Source organism: Amblyomma mixtum, chromosome 1, assembly GCF_055824585.1.
Source record: "Amblyomma mixtum isolate Tamu chromosome 1, ASM5582458v1, whole genome shotgun sequence".
In the NCBI taxonomy this organism is placed as follows: Eukaryota; Metazoa; Arthropoda; class Arachnida; order Ixodida; family Ixodidae; genus Amblyomma; species Amblyomma mixtum.
In genome coordinates this window covers 21,723,877-21,744,823 of record NC_143012.1, presented here as the reverse complement: position 1 = coordinate 21,744,823, position 20,947 = coordinate 21,723,877, and the positions used below count along the sequence as shown (strand labels likewise).

Sequence of the window (20,947 nt, the reverse complement as noted above, 5' to 3'; positions counted from 1 at the left end):
GACGCCCTCAGACTTCATCAAAAAGTGCGTTCGTACGCACGTGAGCGAACAAAACACTATCCTATTTACCTTGAGGCATCAGTAACTTTATGGCTGACTTCACAACTGATCAAGGTTCGTAGGTCATGGGTGCGGATCCCACTGGATTATGTGGTTGCTTTTATTCAGCCTTCTAATGAATTATCTTAAAGCGCTAAAATAGTTACACTATCAAATTACAATTCATCAGCACCAAAAATTTTAAATAAGAGAAACATTTCCTTGTGCTCCTTGGTTTCGATGACTGTTGGATTCTTCATATGTGGGGTTCAATTATGTTAGGCCTCACTATAGGGGCCTCTTCTCTAATGACGATTCCCTAACACTCGTAGAACAGCTGTGTAGCTTTCTGTGGTGGTTTCGGATGATTTATTCTGCAAGGAGTCCGGCTTTTCATTCAAAGATGATCCTAGCTGGGCCTTTTTAGCTCGACTTGATAACGCCAAAGACCCGTGCAGTAGATATTTTTTCCTTACTGATATTAATTTCTTGTAACCTTCGTGGCGTTCGATGAATCATCAATTTAATGTTAGATCTTGTATCCCTGCGTCAATCTGTGTTCACACGAAAACTATGCGGCCCATGAAAGTATTTTGTGCAGCGCTGTAAAATGTTCCTCAATGGTCTGTCTAATGCCACGGACGGCTCCTTCGCTGCACACTTACTAGCTTTAAGGAAATCACGTTAATATTGGCAAAATCTGTTTTTTTTTTCGTATACTCTTCTAGCCTCTATAACTATCTTCTATATAATATGACAACGGCCTTGCTGACGACCGGATATTTGTCTATATATTTTCACAACTGCGCTGCCCGTAGGCGTAGAAATCAGCGTAGAACAGGACGCAATACAACTTTGCTGATGTCGCCAGAAATCTGTCATAAGAATTAAATAAACGACAATGGTGAACACATTTAGATGGAGACGAAACACACAAACATCCTTGTGCTCTGTAATATCAATGCACGTATAAAAAAAATCGGGAGGTCAACATTATTTAAAAAACTGTCTGCTACGGCAACCCTTTCTTGCTCCCTCCTCTCATTGATCCTTCCTCCTCGGCGCGGTTCTGGGGGCGCATCGTGACCGAGACAATTACAGTATCTCCCCTTCGCTCCACATCACCCTTCCTACCTTACTAATTAACAAACCAATGACGTATGCGCCGAGCGACGGCCGTGCTACGATGGAGGCGGAATGCGAAATTCGCCCGCGTACTGTGTGACGTAGGCGCACGTTAGTGGTTCTTGAGGAAACAAAATGGCGCAGTAACTGACTCCCTTTTCGGTGGACAACTCAATCGCGCCGTCAAAGAAACGAAGAAAGGTGGGATTGAAAGAAGAAGGAGAGAAAGAGGTGCCGTAATGGAGGGCTCCGTAATAATTTCGACTACCTGGGGATCGTGCACTGACATCATACAGCACACGGGCGCCTTTGAGTTACGCCTCTATTGACACACGGCCGCCGCTGTCGGTTTCGAACGCAGTACTCCGACTCAATAGCCGAGCGCTCTAATTACCGAGCGACCACGGCGGGTTATGTTAGAGACCCCAGGTGGTCGAAATTATTCCGGAGCCCTTCACTATGGCATCGCTTTCTTATTTCCCTCCCTCCTTCATCCCTTCCCCCTGGGCGCGGTTAAGGTGTTCAGACAGCGAGACGGTTACTGCTTCATTTTCTTTTCTCGTAAACAATTTTCATTTTCGAACTGGTCGCCGCAAGCGTAAGTGATAGTGTCTGCTCACTCCTCTCGATGATCTCGTGCGTCCGCCGGGCATCCAGGTAGGCCTCGTCGAGACCGCTTTCGTCCCCGTGGGACCAACTGTGGTCGGCGAACTGACCCGACTTGAGGTAGATCTCCGGCTCGCTGGCCTGCGAAGGAAAATGACACGACGTGGCCAGGCTCAGTATTGGTGGGAAAGCACAAAGTGTAGACCATCCGTCCACAGTCTGTGTCTGTAGAGCGTCTATTACAATTGCTTTGAGCAGGCGCGACGTACAAGAATGATGAGTACAAAACAAAGGCTTGGCAATGAAAGGACGAATTAGTTTCGTCAGCTTTCGAAGACTGAATTAAGGCACCTTTTTTCCCAGTTATGGGTCTGTCCACACTCAGGATTTATGCGACGCACCTGTCTCATCCATTTCTGCATTGTTAATAGACAGTTTTAGATCAGCGTGATTCACGGGGATGGACTGCGCATGCGCAGATCGGTCCTAGGGCACCAGATGGCGCCACGTGCCAGCCAGCTGCGCACACGCCTACCACTTCGGGACCAATCAACGCGTGAGCACTGGCGGCGCGCCGAAGCGGATAGCGGTAACAGCCGTGCATCGCGCAGCCAGCTGCGTGCGTTCTTGCCACTTCGGGACCAATCGACGCGTGAGCACTGGCGGTGCGCCGAAGCGTATCGCGATAACGGCCGAGCGTCGCGCTACCCTACATCTCTTTATAAACGTTTACTAGGCAGTACTTTCATATCCACTTGCCGAACTATCGCCTCTCCTCGATGCGTCCATACGTCTCCTTAATTTTGGTGCATGTGCTGACATTAGAGCGAAAATTTTATGGCGCAATACCAATACTACTTGGTTATGTGAGGCATAGGCACACCCAGAGGCATAGCAGTGGTCGTTTGCCACGCACAACAGAAAAGGCATAGCCTGAAAGTCGAGGCGTGCGTTGTTACTTCTTCTGTTAGGGCAGTAGCAAGAAAACCGGTACACTATTTTCACGTCGCGTTGCAACAACCGTGCCCCTAACGACACCGCTTAACGAAAGGGACCAAAATAATGAGGAAAGCACCCTCCTCTCTTTTGTGCTCGGTGACCTCAACTGGGAACAGTTTTGTTTTTCTTTTTCTTGTTTTAGAGCCTGTTTTATATGGGTCGCACTAAGCAACACAGCGTTGTTAACCGCTTTCCCATCATCCTACGTGCCAGCGTAAAAAGAAGCAAACATGCGATCTGTGTTGTTCTCCTAGGGCCACACCCGAATTCGCCGACCCGCACCGGCAAAACAAACCCAACAAGACTTGTTCTTTTTTCTTCTCCGTTCGTTTAGGAAACGCTAACCACTAAGGCTGACGCTTGACCCTTAACGACCGTTAACGAGCTTCGCTGAGCATTTTTTCGCGTTTAGGAAGATTTTTTTTTTCCAATCTACTTTCACAAGATCTATTTCAACATGTAAGAAGATAATTGTGCTCCTCAGCACAGATCGTAATTGTCTTCTGTTCGGTACAGTTCCAATAAGATCTGAGATGTGCCGGTGTTTCGTTACCTACTATGTACCGACCTAATCTAAAACTGTAGACTGCTTTATTCTTGAAGGTATTTTTGTGATGGCAGTGGTTTATTTGTGGAGGAAGGCAAAGGTAGGTGCCGGCCATATAAACTAGATCATTAAGATCTGGCGCCTGAACGGCGACTGCAAGAAGTTAGAAGGATGTGGAAGAGAGAGATAGGTGGAATGGAAAAAGGGATGCAATAATGAGAGTTTGCATACTATATAATACACGTTGTATATAGCATACTATACACGATGATTTTTTCGTCCTGTACAAATTTTCATTTAGAAACCGCAGGAGATACGTAGATGCAGACTCTTGAGCCGGACCGCGCAGCAAGGCGCACATTATATGCCTTATATTGACCAATAATTAGACAAATAATCAAGATTAATTACACAAAACGTTTTTAATTTTGACTTCAGGGGCCAAGGTTATATTGCGAAATTTATGGCAGTCAACTTCGAAGGTAATACCTGTCTTAGTTTTTTTTTTAATCGCCGATGTGTTTGAAATATCGTACGTCAAAAATTCGCATTTGAAAGCTTGTTCAGCTAGCTTTCCCACAATCTCTAAATATAAAATGGAGCCGCTGCGCGTGCTATCGTCGCTGAGATCAAGTTTCTTCTGCTACATCATCAAATACACTAACTTTAGCTGCATTCGATGCATAAGAAGTGCGACAGACGCCATTTTGTAAGTATGCAATGCTGAAAAGAAAACTCAGCGAGCTTTCAATTGCGTATTTCTGACGTTCGGTATTTCAAAGCAGATTTCGAACTAAGAATATTTAAAGAGAGGGCTCAGATTCGATATTGAAGACCAACAATTTCGCAATATAACCTTGCCCCCTGAAATCAAAATAAAAAAGTATATTTTTTAATTTAGGTTAATAAATCGGCTTATTATTGATCCATATGAGGTACACAACGTCTGCCTAGCTGTAGAGTCTAGTTCAATAGACCGCACCGACGTATCTCTTACAGTTTTTTAAATTAAATTCTTAAAGGTTGAAAAGATCCCCTGTATAAACCAAGGTGCGTGCGCCCGACCAAGCATATAATCGAATACGAATCGAGTAGCGACTGGAGCGGAATCGAATACGAATAGAATATTTGTACTAATCATTCAGTCGACTCCATGAATCACAGCGCAGTGCCTCAGCGCTGTTTTAGATAGCACTCCGCAAGTCAAATAGATTATTACTAAGAATATTCAACGCATATTCGATTCCGTTGCAGTCACTATTCGATTCGTATCCGATTTTGTTTTTCTTACACTATTCGAATTCGACTCGGTAGTGAAGCTACATTAATTGTATTCAATACGGCCTTGGAAAAAAACAATGAAACTCGCAAACCATTCGCTTCCGCTATCTAGTTTTTGCATCGAAAGTTGCTCGCTCTTGTATATAATTAATAATCATCATTTCGTTTGCAACGAAAACACGAGAAGGAAACTATTAAGTCCGTGGTAAATAGTAGCACTAGGTTCGATCTAGTAGCTAAAAATGGTCATTGTAATAACTTTGTTTTGATGATGACGCAGAGATGACAAATAGCTTAACGTAATATCGCAAATCATATACAGTAACTAAGGTTATTGTAAACGATTGCATACTGAAGTGAACGAAGGATATTTTCCAGAATACAACACCGAGTTCTTTTCGATACCGTTATGCCAAATGTAATATTTCTGATAATCCATTTAGTGTGCAGGTTAAATTCCACATATTAATCAAGTGTCACGCCAAAGAATGTCACAGGATCAGACAGAAGAACGATGTGGTTTTCTAGATACGCATGACGAACGGTAACAAGTCGCATGCATCGGAAATAAAATACCATTAAGTTAAGACGCTGCCGCACAGGATTAGTGATTTAGGTGCATGGCTGTGCGATGACAGTGAACCGTAAAGAACATTTGCGATCGAAAATATCCGCAGCTCTCCAGTACAGCGTTTCTCATAGACGGAGTCGCTTCGGGACGATAAAACCCCCTAGACCATAAAGCATTAGATTGAATTCAACCGAGTTTATTTGCAAAAGATTAGTTTGGCAGTATTCCACTAAATTTGTAATGCCAGAATTAATTTTCACAAACAGGTCGCTTAAGAAATTACTGGAAGAAAATATAGTAGAGTAACCAGAGTACAGAGTGCAGATCGTATTTGTTCATCCATGCTGGAAGATTATTCAACCTTATTATTCGAGCACATATTCCTGAACCCTTCAAGCAAGAACTCAGCGGAGCACAGTTCCTACTGTTTCCGAACGTTTCACTTCTAATACGTAAATAAGAGCACATTACCAGTATAGGCTAGTGTACAGTATTTTACCTAAGACTTTACACAATTTCTCAAAACAGGCTTTCTGATTTAGAAGAGCTTCTTTTTACGGCACAGCATTGTGTAGCAAATAAGAATACAGCTAAGACATGCTGACTAGCAGGCTGTATAACTAATATTGAATAGTTAACTTTTGAACTACGTATTACCGTTAGGCTCCTTAATTATTGAGAGGCGTGTAGCCCATGGTAAGCATATATTCATATCAGTTTTTAGAAATTCGAAAATGCGGTTAAACTCGACGCTGTAGACCAACAAATTTTGGCTGCATGGCGCTGAAATACAAGCGCTTTCGAGAAGCTTGCAGGTAAAGCTACCGCTCCAGTGCACGTAACTCGCTGAAACAGACAAAATTTGTTCGACCACAGCACCAAAGGTAACATCGTTTTCGAAATTTTAAAAGCTAATAAGAATATTATTGACTGTGGACTACACGCCTCTCCGTTATTAAGGGGCCCAACGGTAATAATTAAAAAGTTGACAATTGAATATTACATCCCGCTAGTTATCACGTCTTAGCTCTATTCTGGTGTCCTACAACGCTGATAATGCTATGTCGAAAAAAAAAAAGAAACTTAAAAACCAATATATAAAATTCTGCAAAGTCTTACGTGAAACACCCTGTATATTATAAAGCCCGCGAGTGCTCGACAACGGCAGTACAATGATTCTCACACAATACATACCCTACAGAAGGCAAAAGCCGCACTCCTAGGCCATCACTGCTGTCGGCGAGTGCAGTTTGTGGGAAGGTGTTGCCTACTAGGTGCAGTGCTGCGAAACACGTCCGGCGTGGTGAACGCTTCGATCGTAGTTGTGCAACTGTTTCGGCCTGTTCTACGTCCAATAGGTTTGCAATCGCCGGAAACGACCAGCCCAACACGGCTGCCTGCGAAACGTTTGACATGTGCGGTGGCAGGCCTGAAGCAATCTTCACTAAAACCAAGCGCAGGAAATTGTTGCTCAATAGCTGTGTTTCTCTCTGATGATCAGGAAAAAAGGCAGCAACGCGAGAAAATCATAACGGTTCACGCCATGCCGGTCTCTTCGGCGTCACAGCGCTGGCAACTACGAACCTGGTTTAAATTGCCAGCGGTTCCCAATAACAACCGAACGCTCACAAGTTTTCTTTAAATGTGTAGAAGCAGGAGATAGACAAAAGAAGTTTTATTTGAAACGTCGTTCAGATCAATAACCACAATCATGCTGGTGGCAGTCAGTCGAATGATCAAAACAAGTAAAGCGGGTGCCGGCAGCCCCAACCTCCGCGTTCCGCACACTTAATCGAGATTTGTCAAGGTAGAGGCGTATTAGGGTAGGCGCGTACCGGTTCAGCTGAGGTGCCAACCACGAATGCCAAGTGACAGGTGCACAGCCTCACCTGACCACTAGGGGCACCAGATCGGTAACTCTCTAAAACACTCTACTGACTTTCACGCGCCAGCACTTCTGCATTGCCGTGGTCCATTGGTAACTCTCTAAAATCCATAGCAAAAATGTCACGTTAAGCAGAAGCCCTGAAGTTCATCTCGCCAGATGCGAGTACTTGCGTAGAACACCTTAATTTAAGCACTCAAATATAAACGTTACAAATTTCCCTGCCAATGTGCATTCAGACTTCGATTCTTGTAACGAAACAGTCCATGAACTGATGGGCGAGTTGGGTATGCACGGTATGATTGAAGTCAGCGCTGTGTTGTCCGTTTCCCCCTTTTCTCTCCTCTCTTCTTTGGGCTTGGGCCTTTCGCTATTTCAATCAAGAAATAGTCAAGTCCTCATATCGCAACATACTCTTATCTTGTTCACATCTTATCTCGTAAGATAACCCAAGTAAATACAGTAACCTCAACACATAAGCGAAGACTTCGAGTGTGACAGACCCATACACTGTCTCACCTCAACCTCTTCGAAAAGTTTGAAACCTGTCAAGAGACTCTCAAGGCACTTGCTTGGGTGATTCAATAGAGAAAAAGCGGACAAAAAAGATTCCCTAGGGACTGCAAGTGCCGGCAGGCGTGTCGACCTCGAGGAATTGAATTTTTCTCATAGCTCGAAGAAATAAGAACGAAGACGCGGCGCATAGCACTTTGTGCCTAGGCGGCCCAGTGCAATACGCGAGTCCGAAATCAACATAATCTCGACCACACCGCGGGAACTGCAGTAAGGCGAGATGCACCGTATAAACATTCATGAAGACCGCACACCGCGAAGTCGCCTTCTTTTTAGCTATACTGTGGCGCTATAGTTCGTTTTCTTTTTGTTTTCGTGAAAGCAGGAAATCCACTACAAGGAAAAGTACTTTCCCAAATCTCCCGCAGCCGCTTTCGAGCCTCGAGAGCTGTTCACGCGTATGGTGGAGCTTTTGTTGGAGAGCCGAGTGGATGCGAATAAAAAAGGTGGCGCTGCTTTCGCATGCGAGGGAAACTTTTCAATTCTCCTGCGCAGGACAGGTTCCAAGCCGGTGCATAGTCTGTCAAAATGCGAAGGCTTTTTCACGGCTAGTGCCGTCGCTGCTACCGTCAGCGCTACAGTTTGAACGAATGGAGGCTTTGGCAAAATGCGCCTCCCAGAAACGCCTAGAATAAGCTTTTACCTGTAAAAGCGAAGGCATTCTTACGCCATTATTTGTATAAGGCAAAAGTAGATCTGTTGTATGCGCCTCAACGTGGTAGTTTGCACTTTGTTTAAAAACGTAAAAAGTGCTGACGGACTTCGCTGATGACTGTATATGCCGTTGCAGTTTCAAGCCTCTTTAAAGTCTATCGTTCAATAGCTCCTGAAGTATGAGGCAGATTAGGAATGCATGAACTATTCCGCGAGAGACGAACGGAGGAAATGCCAAAACTTCATTCCTTTTTCATCATATTCATCATTCATTCATATTATGATCCAAAGGTCGAGAACTTCACGATTCCTTAGGATCAAAGACGCAATTTTCCATGCTGAAGAAGGATTTTGCAATTTTTTTGTGAGGAGCAAATCTCTTTTTTATTCAAGTTACTGCGCCCTAATACATGTGTCGTAATTTACCCAGCGAAAGCACATAGTATTCTGAGAGGTATGACACATTGATAGATATGTATCTGCGGTGATTGACTAATTAAAAAAATTCAGAAATAAAGATCGAAGGTCCCTCATTTTCGATGCTGGAATCATAGCTGCGCGTGCAACCACCGGCTTGTCGATCTGGAAAAAGTTCTCATGGGAAGCTGCCGCGGGCTATCACCGCGGTCTTAAAAACCGCCTGTCTCGATGGTCACAAAATACTCACACCAGCAAACCAAATATCGTCATGTCAAGTGAATACGATGGGCGCTCTATCGAGTACCACCTAAACGGGCAATGCACCAAGCTCTTATGGCATGCACGCGGTAAGGCGCATCACAACTGTTGATGTCTCGATTTGTGTCAACTTGCCCAGTTCGGTCAACATGGCCAGTGATTTCGGCATCTCGTATACATGTACAGTCTTTGTCGAAAGCATAAAGCCCAACGGGTCTGCTTCTGAGCCTAGCAGCGCGGCTCCCTTTGCATACTCAAGGACACTAATCTCACGAAGCCGGGGGGAACTTAAGTCCTCAACCCTCCCAAGTTTAGGACTGCCAAATGTGCTTAAAGGCCCCGCTACATGGCTTGGAATCCCTTGGACTGTATACTTTTGACAAAGACTGTTCTATCGGCAACAAATGAAACGCGAGGCAATGAAGCTACGACGAGTGAAATAAGACGCGCTGAGCCAAGAATCAGCCTCGCACTCGCTTGTGTGTCTTCTCCAGGAGTTAATGTAGGCTATCTTTTGTTGTTGTTGGTACTCCAGCTCTCTTGCTCGTGTTTCATTCGTTGCTGTTAGCATAACGAAACAGCAGCAAGACTTGACACCATTTCATCACAATACAGCAGTATGTCATATGAAAATATAGTTCGTTTCGAAGTCAGCGTTAGCATTTGCAGTCAGTCATTTTACAACATAACTTCAGACTCCCTAACTCGCCTTTGACACTGCGATTTTGCTCTGAAGAAAATGTCGGCGTGATATTTTACACTACCACGAATTCTCGTTAATTCTTACGCGTAGTAATTCTTGCCTCTGGACTAATCCATTCCAGACAATGATCGCCACCATCACCTGCCCAATTCAATGCATTACAGGACAAAAGCCTGCTAAATTAACCCTGTCCTGTGCCAGCTATCTGCAAACTTCCCTGCAAACTTCATAATCTCATCCACCCGCCTGACATTCTGTCACCCCTTTCTGCACATGCCATCCCTTGAAATTCACTCCATTACTTTAAGGTTACCACCGGCTATCTCTTCTTCGCATTACATTCCCGGCCCATGTCCATTTCATCTCCTTGACTTCAGCCAGGACATCTTTAACTCGCATTACTTCATTAACCAATTGTCTCCCTTCTATTATATTCGTGTCCCTGCCACTTCCGTTACCATAGCTGGCTGCATTGTCCCCGATTAATTTTAAACCCTTTTCGTTAGGATCCATGTTCCCGCCCCTTAGAGAAGTACTGGTCATTCGCCGCATGGGAAAATGAGCGCAAACCATTGAAAAACTGCTACGCTCGCTGTTTCGCCAAACCGCCGCGTCGCGATCCTTCGTCCCGCTTAATTAACCCGTCGTGTGCAGTGCAGTAACAACAAGAACGTTAGCTTACAAGCGCCGTCACACCGAAGCGAAGCAGCGCTGACGTAGCTTACTGGGAGCTGCTGTGCGTCGCCGTGGCCGGCGTCACCGCAGCGACGTCGGCGACTGGCGCTCCCGCTACCGTCACAACGCGCGTCGTGTTCCACCAATGGAAGGGCACAGGCAGCCAAACACAGAACGCGCCACAAGCGCTCTTTCACATGCGCCGACCTGTCGTCAATATCGGCGTTTTCAGACCCCTCTCCACCCCCCTTCCCCCCAGCCTTTCTTCAGCGCAGCCCCTGACGCCGCATATAGAACGGAGAGACGCAAATTGACCCGCACCGGGTGCAGGGCGGGAACCGTTCTCTAATGCATCGAATTTTGCGGGGGAAAAGAGCTGGTCGCCTTTGACGGGCTCCGGGCCGCCGGGTTTCGCCCGTTGCACTTGGTCGGAGTTGTACAGGTTCTATATAGGCCAAAGAAAGTGTGCATGAGCTGGTTCTTTCTTGAATTCATTCAGGCGATGTGTCGAACGCACGTGGCACTCTTTCCGCAAAAGGTTTAAAATTATAAAACACAAATGAGCAAAGAAAGGGTCCATTAGCAGACTCGTCAAGGGTAGACTCCTGAATAAAGGGAAGTGATGAAAGTAGGAGTGAAAATAAAGTTGGGAGAGAAAAACAGAGGTGCTGGTGGAGGGCTCCCGATCCATTTCGGCCATCTCAAGTTTTTTGCAACCGGCACTGGCGTTGCACAACAGATGGAAAGTTTTGTGTTTCGCCTCCGCAGAAATGCAGTCGCCACGGCCTAGATTCCAATAAGCGGCTGCGTTCTTAGCAGCCGAAGGCCGTGGCGGTCAGAAAAGTGAGTTGAAGACTGTTAGTTGAACTTCCAGAATGTTCCGTCCTATTTCACTGAAGAAGAAAGTTGAATAATATGTCAAAACTTTAGTTTGAACTATCCGACACGGCACTTGATTGATTAACTTATTGATTAATTAATTAATTAATTAATTAATTAATTAATTAATTGATTAATTGATTGATTGATTGATTGATTGATTGATTGATTGATTGATTGATTGATTGATTGATTGATTGATTGATTGATTGATTGATTGATTGATTGATTGATTGATTGATTGATTGATTGATTGATTGATTGATTGATTGATTGATTGATTGATTGATTGATTGATTGATTGATTGATCGCAATACCTTCAAGGAGCAGCCGACATTACAAAACAGACCGTTTTATTTTTCACTGCCATTGTTGCACCGTAAGTCTAAAACAAACATAAAAAGGAAGATTATATCACGGCAAAACAACAACGAGAAAATTACATTATAAACAACAGTCTTGCATGGCAAGTATAAATGCACTTCAAAGTAAGTACGGAAGCCTATAAGTGTTGGAATTTTCGCTAGCCTTTGGAACAAAATAACTAGAATATATATATCAGTGGAATATTTCGGCACATCGTCATTGTGCTGAGGATTAATTAGTGATGACGAGCAAGTCGAACGGAAGAAAGCTCATCGTTTACGTAATTGTTGCGATGATAAACATCACGCAATATGGTTCACTCCGCTATTTTCCTACGTACTGAGACCTGAGACCGGTGAAATGTGGTTCACATAGATGACACACTTGAAAAACAATCCTAAAGTTTCACCTAATAAACTGCGCAACGTCGTTTTGAACTTACGCTAGAGCGATGTCTAACGAAACATTTGCTACTTGTGTCTGAAATTTAGCAAGCACATATAACTTGGAACAAAGCGATGTTTGAAAAAGTATTAACTTGAGCGGTGAATGCGTCTTACAAAGGTTTCGATGCAAAAATCTAAGCAAGCGGTTAACATTGCTAACAATATATGAACTTGCATTTGTCAAAACAGGTTATTGATACGAGCTCACAGGACGGATAACAAGCCTTCAGTGTGGTACTGCCACCACAGGTACAATTCCGTTAAACTGTTGTATATTTTCTATGTACATTTTCTATGTACATTTAACGGCACATATCATGTGTATTGCTAATTAGATCCAGTCTAGAAATAGCTTTAGCGTCCAGTTTTGTCAGCATAACCAAAAAACCTACTCGTTAAATGACCGTGTTATCAGCGATGTACGAATGAATAATTTTATGAGGTCCGGCAGGCCAATAATGCAAATTTTAAAGAGAGTGGCCCACGAACTGTCCTGTGTGGCAATTCAAAGCCTATTAAATAAGGACAGGATTTGTATTCGTTAGCTCTAATGACCTTAGCATTATTAAAAAGAAAAGGTTCACATGAAACGAAAAAGTGTTAGTACAAATGCTTAGTTTAAAGTCTTAGTTCCTTTACGTTAGCAGCAAGAGATAAGACGTCAAAAGTACATCATCTACCGCAGATAAAGAAAGGCCTCATTAAGAACAACACGCTGCGTAACACACGCAAATTTTTTGCCTGTACTGCGCTAATGAGGTGGACGACGTGACTTTCTTTAAACAGTGCGAATACGTAATGCGCATAAAAATTATGCTAATGGCACTATTTAATGGTGCAATCATTTAAACAGGCAAGCCGCGTTAACTATAATTAATAATATCGGTGTTAAATGTTGTTGCTTTACGAATGTGACTTTTTCATCAAGCCTGAAAGTCTTCATTTCAACCATGATGTGCATACGTCCTCAAAAATCGCTTAAGATCCCTTTTTGGGACATCCAAGTCGTAAATCCACCCGAGATTGCTGCGAAGTTGACGCCGACATTTCCGTGAGAAATATTTCATATGCGTAAAAAAAGGCTACAAAGCTACAGCGAAAAACCTTGGAGTCCTCGATTTTTTTTTTACTCCAGTTTCTGCTGCTAATGTACTTTTACAGCTTTTAAGTTACTACACCCTGAAAGATATCTGCGCATGAACAAGGAAATGTCAAAGCAAGTGCAAGTACGAACTCTCAACCGGAAAAAGGAGACATTTCATGTCTGAAATAATAGTTCTCTTTGACGGGCATAGCACAGAAGAGATCTTGCACGATCTTCATAATTCTGACGCAACAGAAATGTTTTTAGATGCCCAAAGTTTAAAGAATACTATAACCCTATCATCAAACTCGCTAATTCGTACAGTTATTTACCTGTTACTGCAGTGCTTTTCTGAGAGCCCGCATTTCTTTTATTCTCTTTCAGATCCCCGTCCTTGTACTTAACGTGATTTTTTTACCATTGTGACCAGAAAATCGACTTAGATCTGCCTCTCTGGAACTACAGCTAAGAAGAATCGCTCACCAAGTTACGTGCGCTGTAGCGCAGCTAACGTAAAGGCAGCGCAACCCAGCGTTAGCAGTAATGGCCTCACTTCCGTCTGCGTTTAACATTGACAGGCGAGACACGGACCATACATATCTGCTCGCAGATGGGAAACACTGCACGCGGTGAGCAAAATAACGACTCGACTGTAATGTACGTGCCTACATCCGGGAACTTGGAAGGAAGGAGTTAAAAATAAATTAAAATAGGCGTAAAACAAAACGAAAACCGTGGCCCAACAAAAAGCCGCAGTCGTTCTAGTTGGAAAGAACGACGCAGTTCATCGGAGATCGATGCGAAACACGGTGCGGAAATTCTCGGCGCTAAGAACACGAACGACGATGAAATATATTAACAAGGAAATAAATGCTCGGACGAGAGAGTTGGAGATGAGTTTGCTCTGCCGTGTACACATGCTTTATTTTGCTCGTCTTTTCGAAAGGCGGATTTCGAGTTAACTGTCGCCAGTTGGGTACGTGAAAGGTTTACTCTCTGGGAAGCAGGTGTCCAGGGGAAAAGCATTCCGGCCGATCAATTTCATCTCAACTTTTTGCGCGCCGCTAAGTATTCCGGTAAAAGCGTTTTCTCGTGAAAAATGGGCGCCCAGAAACTGAACTCGTGTCTGAACTGCAAACGAACTACTTATCTTCGCTTTCCAAGAGTCATGAAGAAAAGCTCATTCAAAGGTATTCATAGGGGTGGCTACTTCACGAGTTGTTAATGCCACCACGAATTTAGTTCGTAGAAAGAAAAACTCCAATTCTCAAGAGCTTCCTGTTTAATATTAATAACACAACACGAAACTTTACATCACAAGCAACAAAACCAAAAATAATACGCTCTGCAGTGCACAGCGCGGTATTAATTTTCCAACCTCTCTGATAGTTTCTGACTTGTGACTGTGGCGATATCTGACATCAATTCGTGCGCAGTAAAATCGCTCCGTGGCGCTACAGCCGAGCCTCGCTGAAATCAGCGAACATAATAACACTAAAGCCCCGACGAAGTATCGCAAACATCTATCGGACTCGGTTCGCGACTTCCTTGTTAGTGCAGCTGCCATGCATATGACGCTGTTGCTACAGGTTTTTTTTTTCTCTGCGTTTTCTTCATGCTTCTAAAAGAGCATACGAAACCCGTCAGGAAAAGTGAAATCTTTGCAGTTCGTCCAAGCTAACCGCGAGTGTGGATACTCACCTTGGCTCAAACAAAAGCTTAGAAAAATCTAGCAAAGGTTGCATAGCCCGATGCGCAAAATGTTCAAAGCACACGTTCGCGGCAAGCTAACCTCATAATTTTCTATATGTGTTCATAGCATGAATATTGTCACGTTGTAGTGACGGCAGTCCAGCGGTCAGGAAGACAGCAACAAGATTTGCCAACGAAGCTCTTTATTCGGTCTGACTTGCGCCCGCAAAAGAACAAAATCACTCGGCGGCGGCGTAAGCAACAAACGTGCTCGTCAGTCGTCGAACTACGAATGCCCGACGCTCGCTGCATCGCTCAATTTAAAGCCGGCAAAGAAACTTCGAGATAACAGGTCAAAATAAACTACAGTAATCTGGCAAAACCTAGATGCAGTTCTTCATAGCTGTGATCAATCGAGATTAGTCCGGTCGCTTCTCTCGTCCCGAACAAAAGTGATAACACCCCGTTCCTGCGGCCTTGAGTGCGTACGAACAGACACTACAATGATACGTTGCAATATCGACTTCGCAACGGAGTCACTGCTAGAAATATCGAAGCATTTTTGGGTCGTTGCGGCTGCTTGAAATCGGCAGGAGATTCGACCACTCAAAGAAGTGAAGGTCCTGCAGCCTTGGGCTCATCGATCGAAGCCATTGGCATATACGTGTCTCCTGCGGCAGTTCGCAAGACCTACGAACCCAAGAGACTACTATATAGTCTCTGTACTGGGCGCTCATGCACCCTTTCGTGCGCACGCACGCTTTCCTTTTTCTTCATTTATCCTTTCTTTAGACTCGCCCCTTTTACCCTTTCTTCATGCAAAACGCCGCAGCAGGTCTGCAGACCACTCCGCTTCCCGCTGTTTCTTTGTCCGTTTTGTTTCTCCAACTCTCCATCGGTCTTCAGCATCTCTCCAAAGCTCTTCACGCATATCTAAAACTCCAAGAGTTGAAAACTTTGGAAAAGCGTTTCACGCAATATCGCACATCTTTTAGCGTCATCTGCGGAGGGAGTGATGAAGGTCATGCATGTGCAGGGAACTCTCAGTTATCTGTAAGGTGCTTGATAGAGATATTTTGCAAAGCGCGATTCCTTTCCGCCTGCCACCAGCGACCGCGCGCAGCAGGTTCCGACGCAGCAGGTGTGTGCGCAGCTAGACAGCACCTGGCGCCATCTAGGGGCATCAGAGGTGACCTGCGCATGCGCAGTGGCTCCCCGCGAAGGCGGATCGTCGCGCTAGGCTGAATCTCTCTATAGACTCATGTGACAATGACCCGTTGATGAATGGGTCCCCGATGTGACCAATAAGAATAGATCCTACCTGACTTTGATATCATATGACGTCATTTTCTTGCGGACAACGACCAGGCGCAAGAGGGGGGGGGGTTCTGATGATAGCAGCTGGCGTTGTAAAACAAATGATTTATTTCTCTACATGGCCTAGGAAATATTGCTTGTTGCCCCAAAGTATTGCCAACAATGCTACTTGACTGTCATGCCCTTCTAGCATGCACCACATTTTTTTAAACCGGCCTTTCATGTCACACTCGGCGCCCCATATATAAACTCGGCGTCCCATATAAACCTGCATGCAGAGTAGCAAAACAAGGCTCTCGCCGTACATCTCAAACAGAGGCGTATAAAGTCCTGAGCACGGCACGTCCGACACGAAATTTTCCTCGCGCACGCTACAATGCGCTATAGGGTTACGATGGCTAGCGAATACTGTCAGTTATCACGATCCTCCTTTACGACCGCCGTGACGACGCTTTCGCCGTCGTCAAAGCTTTTTTACAGCTTGAAAGAAACGCGCCGGGAAGGTCACGAGGACACTTCAGCGCCTCGGCTAAACAGTTGTGTGCAGCTACTGTGAAGTCTGAGCCCGTCTTACGGTCCCGATAGGCACAGCTCAGCTCACGTTACAATCAGGCTGCGGTCAGCTAAGTTACGTTACGCTCAGCACAGATCGACAAGGCTTGCACTCTAAACACAGATTGCTGCCTTTTTACTCCCATACAGACGTATTAGGTTCGGCTCAGTTTGCAACCAGGCTACGCTCGGGTCCACCTCAGCCGAGTTCCCAGGACAGCCTTGCATTTTTCATCCTTTCCTGCCAGGAAATCGATTTCTTAGCCTAAGTTCTTGGGCGTGGCGAGTTTGGATACTGATCCTAAGAATAGAGTGGCCACCCTGTATACGCAATGCCTTGTGACCTCGAGCGTCCCTAGAGCTTGGAAAAACGCTAACATTATCTTAATTCATAAGAAAGGAGACGCCAAGGACTTGAAGAATTACAGACCGATCAGCTTACTGTATGTTGCCTGCAAGGCATTTACTAAGGTAATCCCTAATAGGGTCAAGACAACCTTAGACTTGAATCAACCAAATGACCAGGCAGGCTTTCCTAAAGGATACTCAACAATGGGCCATATTCACGCAATCAATCAGGTGATAGAGAAATGCGCAGAATACAACCAGCCCCTATATATAGCGTTCATAGATTACGAGAAAGCATTCGACTCAGTAGAAACCTCAGCAGTCCTGCAGGCATTGCGGAATCAGGGTGTAGAGGAGTGTTATGTGAAAATATTGGAAGATATTTATAACGATTGCACAGGTACTACAGTTCTACATAAAGTCAGCAAAAAAATTCCAATAAGGAAAGGTGTCAGGCAGGGAGACACAATCTCGCCTATGATATTCACTGCCTGTTTACAGGAGGTATTCCGATGCCTAAAATGGGAACAGTTGGGGATAAGAGTTAATGGAGAATACCTAAGTAATTTGTGATTCACTGATGACATTGCCTTGCTAAGTCACTCGGCACATGAACTGCAAAGCATTATCAATGAATTAGACAGGCAGAGCAGAACGATGGGGCTAAAAATTAACATGAAGAAAACCAAAGTAATGTTCAACAGCCTAGCAAGGGAACAGCAGTTCGCAGTTGGTAGCCAGGTGCTGGAAGTAGTAAGAGAATATGTCTATTTAGGGCAGGTAGTGACAGCTGATCCAGATCATGAGAGGGAAATAACTAGAAGAATAAGAATGGGGTGGAGCGCATATGGCAGGTTATCTCAGATCATGAATGACAGTTTACCAATATCCCTCAAGAGAAAAGTATACAACAGGTGTATCTTACCGGTACTCACCTATGGGGCAGAAACGTGGAGGATAACAAAGAGGGTTCAGGTTAAGTTAAGGACAACGCAGCGAGCTATGGAAAGAAAAACGATAGTTGTAACGTTAAGAGATCGGAAGCGGGCGGAGTGGGTGAGAGAACAAACGCGCGTTAATGATATCCTAGTTGAAATCAAGAGGATGAAGTGGGCTTGGGCAGGGCATGTAATGCGAAGGCAAGATAACCGCTGGTCCTTAAGGGTAACGGAGTGGATTCCAAGAGAAGGCAAACGCAGCAGGGGGCGGCAGAAAATTAGGTGGGCGGATGAGATTAAGAAATTTTCGGGAATATGGTGGCCGCGGCTGGCGAAGGACAGGGTTAATTGGAGAGACATGGGAGAGGCCTTTGCCCTGCAGTGGGCGTAGTCAGGCTGATGATGGTGATGATGATGATGATGATGAACGATGCGATTAGCCTTGTCAGAGACGGCTGGAATTTGCGGTCGTTTCTTCGTCTCTTACACAGTGGCCTACAATACAGTACAATACAGCTTATTCAGCAGTTTTTCATACACATAAGTCTGCTGGTCTCCGGCCTGCTACCCTATATACAGGGTGTCCCAGCTAAATGTAACCAAACTTTTAAAAAAGACGAAGTGCCCTAGCCCAGTGAGAACAACTGAGAGTTGTTGCCAGTGGCGTGTCCTAGTCTGCCGTATTTTTTTATTATGCAAACGTAATTAATTAGCAGAGATTAATTAGCTAACTTTTTAATTATTGCTTTCAGGGAGAAAATGTCAATGCAGGAGTTGTAGATCCCATAGAAAAATAAGCGTTTGCCGTGTTTGTAACCAAGTACCACTGATAGAGCGTCTTTTATTTGCCTGGTAAGAAAGCCCGCGAAATACAAAAAGAACCACGTGATAGGGAAGCAGTTTCAGCGCTCCCAAACGACCGGTCAAGCAACGACATCCGCTTATGTTTGCAACGCTGTCCCGAACAGGGTTCGACGCTTTGAGGTGGTGGCGAGATAAACGCCAGGAACTGCTTATGCGTCATGGAAAGTAAGCGGGCGCTGCTTTTCAAGGAAGTGAAGCGCGGCTCGCACGGAGCGCTTTTTCACGCGAAGCCTCGCCTCGAGCGATAGGCATTTGGCCGTGCCGTCGAACTTGCACCGTCACGCGTTGAAGAAGCGGTCGCCTTAGCGCCCATGCGAGAGTTGCTGGCATGTCTCTCGCAACCATCGCAAAACGCCGGACCCTCTCCGGGACACCGTTGCAAAGATAAGCGAATGTCATTGCTTGACCGGTCGTCTGGAGGCGCTTAAACTGCTTCCCTATCACGTGGTTCTTTTTGTATTTCGCGGGCTTTCTTCCCAGGCAAATAAAAGAAGCTGTATCAGTGGTACTTGGTTGCAAACACGGCAAACGGTTATTTTTCTATAGGAGCTACAATTCCTGCATTGACACTTTCTTTCTGAAAGCAATAATTAAAAAGTTAGCTAATTAATCTCTGCTAATTAATAACGTTTGCATAATTAAAAAATACTACAGACTAGGGCACGTGACTGGCAACACCTCGCAGTTGGTCTCACTGGGCTAGGGCACTTCGTCTTTTTTAAAAGCTTGGTTACATTTAGCTGGGACACCCTGTATATAGTTAATATTGTGCCTACCTGATCTTCATCGTACATTAGGGTCTACATGGACATTACTGAATAACTATCTTAATAAACTTTTCTAAAGCACTACTCCGCGGCGTTAGTTTCTTGCACGGTAATTTGTCACTTGTTCCCACTAGCTAAATATTATTTACCTTACCTATAACCTTTCTTCGTTCTAAATTAGAGTGTGCATCCCCAATATGGAACCGCCATTGTTCTAATTTCTCTTAATGCCATAACTGATTCAGAATCTTACTATTTGGTTTATATATATATTGATTACGCGTATTGCAACAAGTGTCTCAGCTGAAATCTAAAGCTAAACTTCCAAGCTTAGAAATTCAACGGAAAATATCTTGACTGAGACTTGTTCATGAACGCCACCATTCTTTTTTACGTCAAAAAGGAACCGAAATAGAATGCTCTATCTCCCGATGCCGTGAGCTAAATCAAAATCTTTCATTTCAGAACTGTCAAGTAGGCCTTCGGTTTCAATAAACTTGCCCATTTTTCATGCAATGTCCCGTACCTGGTTCCTTTGAGGAAGCACATGAATAAAATACTTATGTGCTTCAAACATCTCTATAAAATAATCTTTCCGCTTATCAATAAATCACGCACGTCAGAACTGGGGTGAAATCATCCCTAGTATTGCTGCTTTTTATTTTCATTTTTATGAACAGAAATAAACTCCAGAGTGGCACAACGTTCGAACTAGCTATACATCTTGAAAGCATTAGCCCTTGCTAGCTTTGAAAACAGTGAGCTCGTGATTCAAGGACAAATCACCCTACACTGGCTAACGAGAGTTTAACCAAAGCTTCTGAGCCCCTTAGCCCTGAGATTCACAAATAGAACAACGCTGGTTCTCGTGAAGTTTTTAAAAATGCTGCAGTTTAAACTGTGGCGCAACCTGTAATACTGAAGTTGCACACAAGTTCGACTGAAAAAAATGTAGATCCACTTAGCTCCTAGCATCTCTTGTTTACTGAGCGCACCGTGACGATATAGAACGAAGCTTCAAAATCTGAAGTGAAGTCTTTGTTCGAGGCATTTGAAACTGAAGCAACCGAACCACTGGCGACGTAGGGCATGAATTTCGGAGTTTCGTAATTCAGCAGGGACCGGCGAGAACCTTTGCCATTTGCCCGTCAACGTCGAACTTGCGTTCTTCCCTGGTTACACAACCGCAGATACGAAGAAAACATGGGTGGCCGACCTTGCTTCATTGTTTTCTTTGATATATTTTCCTTCAGGCCAGGTCAGCAAATTCTTCACCCTATACGAGAGGGCCCTCGACGACGTTGTGGAATAGGCAAGAGGGCACATGTGAGAAACGATAGCGCGGCGCCGGCTTGCA

The 20,947-nt window shown here is 44.5% G+C and overlaps 1 protein-coding gene across 1 annotated transcript in view; it reads right to left on the bottom strand.

The window, feature by feature from the left end:
• Positions 1–20,947, bottom strand: part of LOC149365698 (uncharacterized) — a 154,189-nt gene that overhangs the window by 49,428 nt on the left and 83,814 nt on the right. Inside the window, exon 5 of the mRNA XM_089545302.1 lies at positions 1,785–1,911. Coding sequence (XP_089401428.1) covers positions 1,785–1,911 — 127 coding nt within the window. The remainder of the gene's footprint in view (positions 1–1,784; positions 1,912–20,947) is intronic.